At 41.0% G+C, this 15,027-nt stretch overlaps 1 protein-coding gene across 3 annotated transcripts in view; it reads left to right on the forward strand.

The window, feature by feature from the left end:
• ERCC6 (ERCC excision repair 6, chromatin remodeling factor) overlaps positions 1–15,027 on the forward strand; it is a 72,323-nt gene that overhangs the window by 12,659 nt on the left and 44,637 nt on the right. For all 3 annotated transcript variants that reach the window (XM_036073511.2, XM_036073536.2, XM_078077448.1), the window contains one exon: positions 14,281–14,406. In XM_036073511.2, coding sequence (XP_035929404.1) covers positions 14,281–14,406 — 126 coding nt within the window. The remainder of the gene's footprint in view (positions 1–14,280; positions 14,407–15,027) is intronic.

Raw genomic sequence — 15,027 nt, forward strand, 5'->3', positions numbered from 1 at the left:
CTTCCTTGTCTTGAGAAGGCGGCCCCCTGTGGAGTTACTAACTCCTGTCCTGCTGCGGGAAAGGCGGTTCACACGCACTGTCAGCCCTTCCTTTTCACTCTCGGTTTTGATGCCAGGCACTGACTTTGGCTTTTCTTGCCATGACTCTCTCAGTAGATGATGCAAATAAGATGAAAGGGAAGGTGATCGTGTTCCTTCGGGAAGTTGGTTGCCACATATTTTTTGTAAGTCCTGAGAAACTGGATGCTGCAGGTACCCGGTGTGCCCACCGAGCACGACCCTGCCGCATCTCTGGCCTCCCACATGAGCTCACGCAGCACTAAGAAAGTCCAAGGGAAAGGGAATCTGTTTAACAGATTAGTTTTTAAGTATTTGCTCCCGGGATGGCTTTTTCCCAGTCCTCAACAGTTTTTTCTTGTTTTCTATGTAGGGAGACCTCATTTATTGTGTTTCTTGTAGCTTTCCACTGACCTTTGTGAATGCAGATTGTCCTGATATTTTTTCCTTCTGTTATTTAGAACTGATGACCCACATCCAGACTGTCACATAATTCCCTAACCCTTTAAAAGCAGATGTGGCATAGTTCTTTTCACACAGAGTTTGAGGACCTGTGACCTAAACCCAGTTCTTGACCTCTTGTAGCATAGTTGAGGAGTAGCTTACATTTGTTACTTCTCATTGCAACTTTAACTTTATTTTGCACAATTAATATCAGTAGAGCTATTTGAGGGATATCAGCGGGATACTCTTGAACCCTGAGCAGTGTCAGTCTATTTCTTAACTAACTGTAGAGAATGAAAAAAGTGTTAATCTCAACATACTGATTGTAAATGGAACAATATTTTCTTCTCATTCAATATTAAATTTATTTTAAATGTATTAGTATCTTGATCAGAAGCAGTTTATTTTGATTGAATTTTAAATACGGGTTTAATTTAAATTCATGGCAACACTTTTTTCTTAATAATCTCAAGACTGTAGAATAGTTATTTCTAAAGCCATATCAAAGTCAGTTTTTTGCTGAAGTTACAGTAGAATCTCAAATGAATTTCAGAAATATCAATAACTCTAATTGCCACCAAAATACTATAGCTCTTAAAATTTTATGGCCACAGTTATTCAGGCTGTTAAACTGCAGATAACACATTGAAATGTTTGTATTCCATCTCCTTTGGTACTCTTTGGATTGGGGGATGGTAAAAGAAAAGGCTCAGGACTGAGAAGCATTATTAAGAACATTTTAGAACTGCCAGTTGCTTTTTTTTATTTTCTTTCTTCTTGTTGCTGATCTTTGAATACAGATTGAAATTGTGATGGTATTCCCTTGAGTGAACCAAAAAAAAGACTTTAGGTTCCCTTATCTTAGCAGTGGTTTGATGATAGATGATCAGAATAAAGCCCCATAGAGTTTGCAACATAGAAAATGACTTTTTCTCTATGGTTAGAGCTTAGGAATATGTACCTAGGCCAGGCGCCTTTTATTGAACTTGTATTGGTTATAGCCCTGTGAATTATAATGCTCATTTAGACTCAGAAGTGAAAGTGAGTCACTCCTAGAGATCTCAACTCCTTTATTCTCTCAGCTGGAGCATCAGAGGTCTTTCCTTAGCTCTAGCTTAGTCCCAACTATGTATCTTTGTTTTTAGCTGTTGCCAAGTGTGGGAATTTCTTATCAAGCCTTTTCTAGAGCTTAACCTTTTCTGGAACAGGATAATAGCATTTAGGATCCTACTTTCTCTGACTTAGCCCAAGACCTCAGATCAGTCTTGGAAGTGTTACCCGTTTCTTAAAGTGCCCATATGTTTTTTGCCTTTCCCACATTTGTATCCTGCTTCTGTCTCCGTACTAAGTTGCATTTGGAGGCTATCTCCTCAATGGTGTTCCTTGATTTTCATACCTCTGATAATGTACCAGGATGGGTGAGCCAGTTCGTAGAAGTACATACTCTTTCGGTTCTTACTCATGTCCTTAGTATGCAGATCCTAGAAAACATCCCTTATTTTTTAATTTTCATTTTGTAGCAGCAGAGTTTCTATTAGGGTATTGCTTTTAGTTGTGAGGTTCAGCTTTTCTTAAAATACATTGCTGCTTTAGAAAGCTAGGGTCTGGGAGCTCCAGGAGTCAAAGACTTCTTAGGAATGACACATGTTCTGTGTTTGAGCAATAGGTGTCCCTGGTGAACACTTACGTGTCACTTATCTCATCCAGTATGTACAGCTAGGACAGGTCAGGGTGGCCCAGAAGACCTTTCATATGTGCACCTTTCCCCTCAAAGTGATCAAAGATCAGCAGTCCTTGTTACCTCAGTGTTTCTGATTGATTTCCACATGAGATAGGAGGCAGCTCGCATTGCTCCGTCTTTGCTCTCACTGCATGAATGCATGTGTGTGCTCCAGGACCAGGACTAGGGTTTCCGGCAAGGAATTTGCAGTCTTTTAGGGGACATGGGCACCAATAGGCCCTAACCAGTGTGAAGGGAATAATGAATTCAGACAGATATTTGGGGAAGACTTTGTGGAGGAGATTCATCCGGGCATGGGGCCTTGTCTGTTGAGTAATTCAGATATGTTGAAATAGACCTTAGGGTGCAGGTTATTGAGAAGGAAAATCCTTGCTTTGCTTTGGAGGCACATCATTTCTCATTTGGATTGCCTTGGATAGTGGTGTAGTGGCTGTGGTGTGCAGAGATGCCTGGTTTCTAAGCCATCCGCTGTAGGCAGGCAGGGCACAGGCCCTTGCCTTGCCGGACAACTCTTGGGCAGTGGCCGTCTGTTCAGGGGGAGACCGAGGCCTGGTGTGGACTGTCTGGGAAGGAGTGCTGCAGTCCGTTAGTGATGTCTACCATGGGCACGGGGGCCTCGGGGAAGCAGCAGCATTCATGCCAGGTGTTTGCCAACCTTGAGATACAGCACAAACAAAAAATGTCACCAACCCTGGCCTCCTCCGGCAGCGGTTGGCACTGCTTGGGCCAGGCTTGGGCTGTAGGTCAGGTTACGTCCTGAGTGAGAGGATGCACTTCAAAATAAGTGTCGTCTCCTCCTGGCACAACTAGGGCTAGTGTTAAGACTTTGACTTAAACCCATACCCTGAAGCTCTTCTTTCTATTTCTGTTTGCCAGATGTTACTGTTTTAGTTGCTAACCTGACGGGCTGTATTTCCTTGGCAGTGAGCATAGACTAAAGCAGAGGTTCCTAGCCTATGGGCTGATTCTGCAGAATCACCTGGGAGCCCTACCATTGGAGGTGCTGATTCAAGAAGTCCAGCGTGGGGCTACCAAGCAGTAATTTTTAAAAGCTCTTCTAGGTGGTTCTGATGCACTGTCAAGTTTGGGAACTACTTGATGTGTATAAATAGATTTTATATACTGTTTTTCCTTTTGCGCTTATGGCTTTTGGCAGATTCAGTTTGTATTTGTTTGTCTAAAATCCTCTTATATATACTCCTGCACAAGTGTGTTTATATAGGGGAGGGCTTAAAAAGGAACTTTGAGGTTAGGTCATTCAGCTAGATGCTGTACATAATAGATCATCTGCTTCTTATCAGAGCATATGCTTCAGAATCACCTGGAAAGCATCTTCAGGACTCAGCCTGGAGTGTCTGAGGCAGCAGGTCAGGGGTGGGAGGAGCTGGGCACTGCGTGAGTGCTTTGACTGAGCTCCAGCTGATTCTGAGGCAAGGGTGGTGGCATCCCTCATTATTGCAGGCCCTTACTATGTTCCCACTTAGGAAACCCTGGAGGCGATTGGAAAGAACTGTGGGTAAGGATGTTGGGGTTTGAAAATCAAATGCCTTTTTTTCTCTATTCTAGCCCAGAGTCAGCTTGGTATTGCTGCTGCAAAAAACCCCCTCCTGCATTCCACTCCCACCTCAGTGAGTGAAACACAGTAGAGTTCAGAAACAGACTCTTGAGTAGGTGGTGCCTGAGTTTCCTCAAATAATCAGGTACTCGGGGACCAAGCTGCTGAGATCACAGCCTGAAACTGATTTGAGTTGCTACCTGCCAATGGTTTGAAGGCTTTCCACACTCCCCACCTTGCACTTTTGGTAATTTCTTTTTGTTTTGTTTTTTTTTGAATAGTGCATTTATGATAACGTTAAGATAAAAAAAAAACTACCTACATCTCTATTTTTCACATTATTTGTCTACATTTCATTCCAGGCTTTGATCCTATGTATACATATCTTTCAGTTATTATAATTATAGTAAGCTGTTCAAACATTTGATCATGCCCTGTTCAAGTTAATCAACTTGCCTATGATCTCACTGTTAAGAGGTAGAGCTGGGATTTTTTTTTTTAAGATTTTATTTATTTATTTGAAAAAGAGAGCACAAGCAGGGGGAGCAACAGAGGGAGAGGGAGAAGCAGGCTCACCGAGCAGGGAGCCCGATGCAGGGCTTGATTCCAGGACCCTGGGATCATGACCTGAGCTGAAGGCAGACGCTTAACTGACTGAGCCACCCAGGCGCCCCTAGAGCTGGGATTTGAAGCCAGGACAGGGTTGTGTAAATGTCATTTCCCTTCCATTTGTGGAATTGGGTGGAATGTGCAATATCTAGGTGTGACCACAAGGTGGCGCCAAGAATCAGCACATAGCTGCCTCCACCTAAGCCAATTGGATGGGGACTTGGGGAGATTGTAGGGAGTCTAGAAGACTTGACAGGATGGGGATAGAATTTGCCTCATGTCTTGTATAACCTGCATCTGTAGTCATGATGCCTGTTGGTGTAACTGGTTTCTAATCCATCTAATAAAGTACCTTTAAACCTTGAAGATTTTTCTTTTCTGCCTCTCCCTTCTTTTTTTACATAACTTTGAATGACTCCATTCATTATGTAAATCTTACACAGTGTCTTCACACTGCAAGGCTTAATCATCTGAGTAAACAGTATCTCCGTTGTCCTTCCCCTTGAGCACTGGGGCTGCTGTGGCCAGGGGCAAGTTGGATCCTGGTTTGGAGGGTTTGACTGTATACATGAAGAGAAAAAGAGAAAGAGACTGAGAAGAGAAAGGCTGTCAGCATTTTCAGATGCTTAGGGGGGTCAAGCCAAGTAGGATAAATGTTGAAAAAAAGTCTCTGGGTTTTGAAAATTTGGAGGCTTTGATGGCCTGAGCAAGGGTGGCATGTGGGGGATGGAAGGAGGTTCTCTGAGAACTGAATGCATACTACTTGGCAGTGTTTCATGTCAGGTGGGCTCGTTGGTTTAATCCTCACAACCCCTGAGGAAATAGGAACTGAGAGCAGAAAGGTGACATAATTTGCCCAAGATAGCATAAATGGAGAAGGCTGGGGAAGGGGTCTGAAGGTGGATTGGGGTAGGCAGGAGTGATCTATCAGCTTGGTCAATGCAGTGGACTGAGAAGAGCATTACTTCAGCAGCAGGTTTCTGCTGTCACTTGATGGGGACCGCCTCCATACTTTTTGTGGGTCCCATTCCTTGCCTGAAATGCTGTGGAAGGCCAGGCCTCCTAGAACCACTCTCCTAGCTGCCTGTCTACATCTTATTGTCCTCACAGAGCCTCTTTGTCTTGTTTTGCCCAGAGCTGGCTCCCTTTGCACTGGGATTGTCTCGTTTATTCTTCAGTTGGATCTTTGTTTGCACTGGATGACGATTCAGCACATTCGGGAAAGTTGCACATAGGAAAAGCCAAATTACATTGTAGAGCTTGTAACTTTTTTAAAAAAATCCCTTGATCTCTAAAATCTGAATTTATTAGAAGTTTAACCTAGATTTGATCAAGAAACCTAAACCTAATTTGATCAAGAAATCTAATGATTTGAAGATTGTTCTTACCATCGGTTTCTGGGAGTTAATTTCTCAAGAAATAAACCTGTGTTCTCCCCGCCCCCCCCCCCCCAGGAGTCTATATTTTAAAGAGAGAAGAAAAAGTTATTCCCTTAAAGAGTTTTCTTAGAGAGAATCTTGGCTTCTTTTAAATGACGAAGCTAAGACACAAATGAAGACTAATTCTGCTTCGTGCTCTGCACACACCTCTCATTCCCAGCTCCAGTGCATAATTGTCTACATCAGTCTTAATTTACTCTGTGAGATCTGGACTCCTCACTGAGGGTATTTCATCTGCTCAGATGTGCCAATTAAGTCCACCCAGATAGACCATAAAAAGGCAGATAAGAAAAGTAAAACACTGAGTATCTCAATTTAGCAAATTAGACTAATCTGTAAGGGATTCTTAGCTGTCTGAAATAGAAAACCTATCGCACTACAGAAATGCAAACTATATTAAATACCCAGCTTGGTGCCTTGAATATATTTTTAAAAATCAAATTGTACTCATTGTGCTTCTGTTGTAGAATTTCTTTCATGGATATTTTAATAAGTGGAGAATGAGCCTGAGATTGAAATTTCACCCCGTATTGAGAATGGTTTAACTGTGTGTTGTGTGACTTTTTCCTCATAGTGCAGATCCAAACTCTGGGCTTGGTGGCCCTTGCAATGTGAAAATGAAGGCAGAGAAGTTAGGTGACTTTTGAATTTCAAGCAGCTCAATATATGACTTTCTTGGAGTTTTGGAGCAGGCATGTTCATTTTATTACTAAATGACCTGAAGCTACTAATAATTGACAATTCTTATTGATCGGTATATTTTGCCTTTTTTGTGAGTTGGTATAGGCATTGGTTTGTTTGTTTATTAAATAAATGTATCCTTTGTGTTTGTTCAGCCCAGATCATCTGTAGTGAAAAGAATTGCTAAACAGATTTTACTGTTAAAAGTTGGCAGGCGTACAGTGAAGAATGAGTTTTTTTTTTTTTTTAAGATTTTATTTATTTGTCAGAGAAAGAGAGAGATAGAGAGCACAAGCAGGGGGAGCGGCAAGCAGAGGGAGAAGCAGGCTCCCCGCTGAGCAAGGAGCCCAGTGTGAGACTCGATCCCAAGACCCTGGGATCATGACCTGAGCCAAAGGCAGACCTTAACCGACTGAGCCACCCAGGAGTCCCAAAGAATGAGTTTTGACTCACTCTGTGCAGTATTGAGGTAGGGAAGGACATCTTTTGAGACAAATTTGAATTGAAGCTTTAGAATTTGGTTTGTCTTGTACAGTTGTTTTCATTGTATAGTGCTTAAAGAGGTGATTATTGACTCTTTGGCTTACACTATGAGACAAGAGGTGGTTTTAGGTAGTTTGAAAAATGTTTTTGAGAGGCAAGATTATGTAACAGGAGTACGGATTCTGGGGGCCTATTATTTGGGTTTGAATCTTCATGTTGGTGATCTTGGGCAGGCTACTTCACCTCTCCCTGCCTACTTTAACTGTGAAAAAGAGATTAAAAATAGTATCTGCATCATAGGGTTTGTAAGGAGTAAATGAATTAATACAGGTAAGTTATTTAAAACAGTGCACAGCACACAGTGAACATCGGTAGCTATTCTTGTTATTATTAGTATTTGTTTTCTGACTGTAAATTAAAAAAACATATACATAGTGTGGATGTTTGTATGTGTAATTTCAAAACACAGCTGGTCCAGAGCTAGCAAAGGTTACTCAGGAGGCGATATGTAACATAGGGTTTAGAAATCACAGACCATGGAATCGAATGCCAGAGTCTTACCTAGTAGCTGTGAGATTTTCTACATCTCTTCATCTGTGAAATGGGGATCATAGCAATACTTTCTTCAGGGATGGTATGGGGATTATAAAAGATAATATATCTAAGCTATTAGGCATATGTCAGGTACTCAATAAGTATTAGCTGTTCTTATTTGCATGCCCACTAGGTAAAACATTTACTACAGAGATTTCATCGAGCCAGTAGGAGGGTCTGTGAGAATCATGAAGAAGAGCCTATAAATATTGATACATATGAAAAGGTGTCCTCTTTCCAAAGTAAAAGGCAGTTTTACAGTTGGTATTAGTATGCATAGCCAGATCATTAGCTATTATAATACTTAAGTTTTGTTGATGTCAGGCTTTTCTCACCTCTTATACATTTTTTTATTAATACGATAAGGCCCACTTAGTGATAAAATATCTGTACAAATAGGAGCACATTATCAGTAGTTGTTTGGGGAGAAATAAAAAATTATTTTTCCTTTGAATGCACTAGGGGGCACTAGACCTCTGCCCAGGGGGCATCTTCAAGCTTCACAAGTCTGCTTGTCGGTTCTAAGTGTGTGTAGGTCAGGATTACACTTTGGTTCCTCATGGTTTTCTCTGTTCTCAGGTCAGTGTTCCAGATTATTCTGTTGTGTCTTGTAAGGCTTGATTTCCACACTCCTTGCTGACCTAGATGTGTAGGACATCATTCCCCAAGTGGACTGTGATAATCTTACTCTTGGCTGATGGCATGGGTGGACTAGCATGAGGGTCTTCTAGACTTGGGAGCTACATCTAACTCCTGCCTGCCCAAGATTGCAGTAGGTGTTTTCACAGTTGTTATTTTTTATTCATATTTAACCTACAATTAACTAGAATGTCTCAATTTTACTTTTTTGTATAATCTCCTGCCAATAATTAATTGTGAGATAGCGTCTGGCATGTATACAGTGTAAAAAAAAAAAGTTTCCAAAGGGTGTAGTACATATATTATCCTGTCGTGCTGTGACAACCTCTTATTTGGCTCCTTCGGTGGCCGAGGAGACAAATGCAGTGATGTTGAATGATATTTCTAAAGTTCAGATCTCCCCTTGCCAGTTATAGACCTGAAATGTAGCTCTCTGCCCACATCTGGTTTTCACTTCTCAGTGGGAATCTGAAATCTGTTTTTTACTGGGTTTTCCTCTAGTGGCTGCCACTGAAGTCTGAGGAACTGTCGGAGTTAGAAAATCTCCCCAGTGACTAACGTACTTCATTTTATTTGGTTGCAGCTGTGACTGTTACATGGGTGGATTAAAGAAAAAGACGAAGGTGGGATCATCAAAAACATTATTTCCTTTCTAGTGATGTCAGTGTAGTTTAGGGCTAGTTAAACTTTTTTCCCCCTCTGTCAGAAGATGAATTCTTTCATTAAAAAAGGTTGAATCTTTTGCCCATCCTTTTCCACCTGGTCCTAGGGAAGCTTGGACTCAAACCCAGGGCTTCTGATTCTTCCTGAGGACTGGTATACAGAAACCAGTTTTGTTGCAAAGTAAATCTGCTGGAAAACCCAAAAAACCGAACTCAGGACTTGAAAATAACTTACAAAATTTTTATTACTCAGTGTAATGAGCTTCCTCTCCTGTCCTTTTTTTTTTCTTCTTATAAAATTAAGAATTTCTCTGATTTTGTCCTTGCCATGCCTCATTCTTTGTTGTGCACCTTAACCATGTTTGTCCAGTGGATGAATCTTGGAGTGGTACCTTAACATCATACATGTGGAAAGAGGAGGAATGCAGCAGGAGGTAGGCTGTAAATGAGCTAGAACAGGATGATTCTTGAACCCATTTTTAAATGACCTACTTTGACCATTCTCAAGCCACGCTTCTGTCCCTGGTGTCTTCCTTATCCCTAGCCCAATTCTGAACCTCATTCATTCATTCATTCATGCAGCATTTACTGAGTATCTCTGTTGAGGTGGGCCATTGTACTACTGGTCTCTAGAGGTATGAAAATGACTAAAAACAGTCACTGGCCTCAGGTGGCTCCTGGTCTAATGGGGGAGATAGATATGGTTTTCAAATGATGCTGAACACTTGGTGAGTGCTCTAGTAGAAACACCAGGTGTGCCCACGGTGCCGTGGGGTTGGGAAGGTACCTGGAGGACAGGACACCTAACTCTGGCTGGTCAGAGAAGGCTTCCTTCTCTGGAGGCACTGCTTGAGCAGACTTTGAAGGGTCCATGGAGGGTGTGGATGTGTGTGTTTGTGGGAGGGAGGTTGGGGACAGTACAGGAATGCACATGGCACAGGAAGGAGGAAACCACCAGGTCGTGGCATAAAGACAGCTAACTGTGTTTTCCCGCTTAAATATTTTGAACATCCTAGGCATTCTGGAAATTCTCCTTTGAAAAAAAAATTAAGTTTAAATCGTGGCAGCTAGCTCTCAGGTGTATTCTTAGGGTTCCATTGACAAGGTGCCCCAGCACCTGGAGGAAGTGTTGTTCCTAGTATAGTTCAACTGGTTACGCCGTGCGTTGTTGCCAGCAGCCCGGCCCTGGGTCCGAGTTGCTTCTGACAGATCCTTGTGGTCTCCGCTCCAGGCCCCACAGCCTGGGCCAGGTTCTCGTTCTTGCATGAATGTAGCAAAGCCAGGGAGCAGTTTCTCTGCCTGCATCTGACTGGAATTGTCCGTTTATGTTTATTGCTGGGTTCTTTTCTAAGTGGCTGCCGGTGGAGTTGCTAGCAGGCTGCCGGTGGCAGGCGTGTGAGGAGCTAGAAACACTGCCAGGGAACACCGGGCCCGCTTGCTTTTATGTGGCTGCAGCTGTGACTATGACATGTGCGGAGGTTTTTAAATGAGAGCATAGAAAATATGAAAAAGTTTTTTCTTTTCCAAAAATGTAAGTATTGGACTATTTACTGCCCCCTTCGACTTTCAAAATCCATTTTCTAGCTTATTTGTTGAAATAACAGAATTTAGACATTTGGGGACCATGTCTGATTTTTGTGATTTTAAATCACTGGGGTCCAGATCTTAATCTTGACCTACCCCCAAACAATTTTAAGTCATTCTGTATCTATTTTTTTGTTACTGTCACATAAAAAGCAGCCATACTTCAAACAGCTCCCTGTTTACACATCTGTTACAGAATTTTAAAATTGAGGTGTTCCAGCAGGTACCTTCTGATGGGTAGGTGTGTTTACTCATGGTGATCAGTGGTCACAGTATTCATAATTTTTTGAGCATCCATTTGATTCACAAAGGTGGTTTTTGTCCAAATGTATGTGTTCACGTAGTTCTGTTAAGCCGTTGTGGTGCATTGCATTACTGCAGGCAGATTGTATTGTGCTATATGTTGCCTCCACTTCCTTCTCTGTGCGTGAACAGAGTGACAGTGCCAGTCTCTGAGGATCGTGTCTGAGTTTGTGTGAGGATTTCAGTAAGCAGACATGATTATGTAGAACGGTGTATTTATTTGTTGAGTACTCATACTCTAGGCTCGTGCTAAGTGCTTTACATGTGACACCTCATTTAATCCTCCCTCAATCTAGGGAAGTACATGCCATTGTTCTCCCCTCCTCACACTTGAGGAAAGGTAGGTGCCACAGAAGCTAAGTGACTTGCTTAGGGTTAAAGAACTGATACAAAGCAGTCAGGATTTGATTCTAGACCGTCTGAGTGCAGACTTTTCCTGTTTTGGCCTGTGCTTATTCCATGTGTCAATCCCAGGTTATTCATAGTACAGAGGTCCTTTTACACCTCCTGGCCAGACAGATTGCTCAGCCTGCCAGGCTGCAGGACAAGCAGGTCAAGCACACAAAAGAGAGCAACTTTAAGATCCTTGGTGGCTTCTAGGATGGGCAAGGCATCTGTTTCTCTCAGTTCAGGTGACTCTGGCGCCCCTCCCCCTCCCTTTTCTGCCCTGGCGGCCTTCTCAACCGTCAGGACTTGGTGCGGCACTGCCTCAGGGGGCATTGGGTAGACGGTCAGAGGTCTGTTTTGGCTACAAGCCACCTGAGGAATTACTGCTTTCTATAACAGAAGGATGTCTTAGCCTGAGCCGCATATGCATGTGGTTTTATAACCCTGGTATTTTCTGTCTTTAATATGTGTATATGATTCTACTGGGGCGATTTGTCTTCACAGTGGTACAAATGCTTGTAGGCAATAATGATTTTTCCCTACCACCTTTAGTCATCCTTTAGCCAAACTGAATAAATGTTCGGCTCTTTTCATCTTGATGAAGCGGAAGGCACTGGAATGCAATCATTTCTGCAGTGGCTTATGTGGTTTCCTAGGTGCCGTGTTCTGTGGTGACATGATGCCTGTACATTTTAGGAGGGAGGAGAAAGAGGAAGCTGAAGCCCTGTTGACTCAGAGTGATGCAGTGGGAAATTGAACAGCCACAAAGACTTACTGGCTGAGTCTGAGGAAATAGCTATCATCTATCAATGGAGTTTAATAAGTGATACTCTTTATGTAAAGTATTTAATGACTTTATGCCAAACTTCTAAAACCAGTATCTTCTGGTGTTTTTCTTTTTCTTCCTGTAAAATTATCTTTGCGTAATTGCAAAATGGAGTATTTTTAAGTGGATATGGTAGTTTTTGTGATTCTTCTGAGTTTTGTATTATTCATAAATTTGCTAAATACAAGTATCTTTTGTTTTGCAGATATTTGGTTTTGAGTTCTGATAGTAAGGAATTTGGATACTGAGGAATATCTCATTATGTGAAATTGCTTGCTTACTAAATTTCAGATAGTAGGTAGCAAGAATCCAGATATATACACTAGGAAAATGTATGTACATCATTTTGGTTTCTAAGTTTCAGTAGTGGGTCTACTTATATACCAGGGTCTTTCAGCCTTGGCACTATTGACATTTAAGACCAGATAACATTTTGTTGTAGAGGACTGGCTTGTACATTGTAGGATGTTTAGCAGCATCCCTGGCCTCCACCTGCTAGATGCTAGTAGTATATCTCCCTCCCCACAGCGGTTGTAACAACCAAATATGTCTCTAGACATTGTCAAGTTACCCTGGGGGGTGGGGAGGATGGCCAGATTGCCCCTGGTCAAGAACCACTGCTGTATACCATTGCACTTAACTAAATTTGTAGATAATATGAAACTCAGAAGAATAGCAAAGACGATTATAGCCACCGAGAGGTACTTCATTTCATCAGTTGCACAGAGATAATTTTTAAGGAAGAAAAATAAAAAAGAGGAAGAGATCGCCTTTAGAAGTTAAGCACAAAAAGGTCATTAAACATTTTATATAAAAACACTACCTCATGGTTTTATGACAGCTATTTTTTAGGCTTGGCTATGTACTGCCTCTTACATTTGCTGTTCTTCTCTGGAAACTACCAACAGTGCTTATTTATAGGTACTCTTAGTACCCTGAGAAGCAGCTTCAGATCACCAGCTATCTCTTCTTACTGATCACAGTTAAACCTCAGGTATCCCTTCCTTTTGTTACTTCAAAGAGTTGACATTCTCAACAAGGCGAGACTTTATCAGAGGATGTGCTTTAGGGTCCTCCAGCAGCTGCCTCGGTGGGGTTGCCTGTTGCTCTTGTATTTGGCCTCCTGTGCTTGGTAATTGATAGTGGAAAACACCATTGGTCTAACCGGGCAGCGTGTATGATACCATCCTTCCATTTTCTCGTTTACCTTCCCCCACACATTTTCTTAGTATTCTTACATAATCAGTGGCGGTTAAATGTCATCTTACACATGTTGCTGTTCTCATTCGCTTCCTGTGAGCTTTTTACTTTGAAGGCATTTATCTGTATTGCTTTATTCCATTCCCACCATTTTGTGAAATTCACATTGTGAATATGCATACTGAGAAAGGTCATCCTTTTATTTTGGAAGTAAACAGAATGTGAGGCTATTGAGTTTTGTGTGTATGTATACACACACACACACACACGCACGTATTAACTCACGACACCGGGGTCCATTATAGAGTTATTTGGATGCAGAATTAGTCTGGTTAAATACTACACCTTCCCAACAACCTTAGTGTGTTATTAAGACTTTCAGATCTTTAGACATTTCTTCTGGTATACATACATGGCATCACCCCTCTGAAATAGAAACACTTATTTTATATCTGAAAAGCATCATATTACTAAATTTATAACTTAGATTTTATTTAGTGAACACATTTTTTTCTAAGTTGTTTACTTATCAGTCCTTTGATATTGTTGATGCCCCCATTAAGTAAACAATATGTTAATCTGATATATAGCAATTTTGACCCAAAATTTGCTTTATGTTCAAAATACTATGCTGTTTTATGCTATGACTATCGTATCTTAAGCACAGAAATAGTAATTATAAATAAAATCAATTTTTTGTTACATTGCCATTTTGGAGATAGTTATATTGAAATTTTCACTGAATCTTTTCTAGAATTAAGTTCATATATCTTAGGAAGTAGCAGAGAAATTCCCCCTTAGGGTATGCCAGAAGAGGCACAAGTAGTTTTGATAATGAAATGGGACCTTACAGAAATATTTCTAAAGCAGCTGTAATAATTCAAATAAGAATTGAATTGAAAAGGAAGGAAAAGAGAATTTTTTTTCTTTGAATATCAGAGTTTTGGGTAATGACGGTAGCAGAAAGCTAAAAGACCATTCTAATTTCCTTCTTTTTCCTGTGCATTATGTAGAACTGTATTTTAATCTGTCTTGTAACCAAAATAATGGAAGTATGACTTTTATTTTCATGGTAGGAGATGGAATAAGCTGAGGCTGCGGGACAAAGAGAAGTGTCTGAAGCTCGAAGACGATTCTGAGGAGAGCGATGCGGAGTTCGATGATTTTAAAATGCCGGGTTTTCTGTTCAAAAAGCTTTTTAAGTATGTGCCATGTGTTCTTTTCTTTATATCTGTCGTCAAGCCATTGTGTACAAATTAATATTTTAGATATGACTCAGTAGTTACCTGTGGGCCCCTAAGGTACTTGCAGTAGTTTATTGCAAATATAGATACTGTCAAATGAAATTTTAGCCACGTGCTCCTCATTAAAGTAGATGATAATAAATTGACTAAAGTGCGCATGGGGCACGTTTGTAAGCTGGTGAATCTGTGTGGACCTGTCTCAGCCGGCTAAAAGCAACACATTTAAAAGCCATCTACATTGAATTATTTTTTTGTTCTTAGTAATTAATTCTAAGGGACCAAACCTCTAATTTCTTAAGTCAGATGAATTAAGTAAGAAGAGTAGTATATTAAAATCAATATTGAGGTTTTTTTTTTTTTTTACTTCTGTGTAGAAATAAAAACTATTGCGAGTAGTTTGTTTTATATTGTACCTAAGGGTATAATACTTTTGAGCTGACCAAATGTGCTTCTAAATATTTTATGTAGATGTTCTAATGTCAAAAGAGAAGATCTAGGCAAACACCTTCAGCATTAAGTTGCTATTTGAAACTGACTACGTTTCATATGTGAAGTGGCTGAGTGTTCCAGATAACTGGA

This window comes from Halichoerus grypus, chromosome 7 (genome assembly GCF_964656455.1).
Source record: "Halichoerus grypus chromosome 7, mHalGry1.hap1.1, whole genome shotgun sequence".
NCBI classification, from domain to species: Eukaryota; Metazoa; Chordata; class Mammalia; order Carnivora; family Phocidae; genus Halichoerus; species Halichoerus grypus.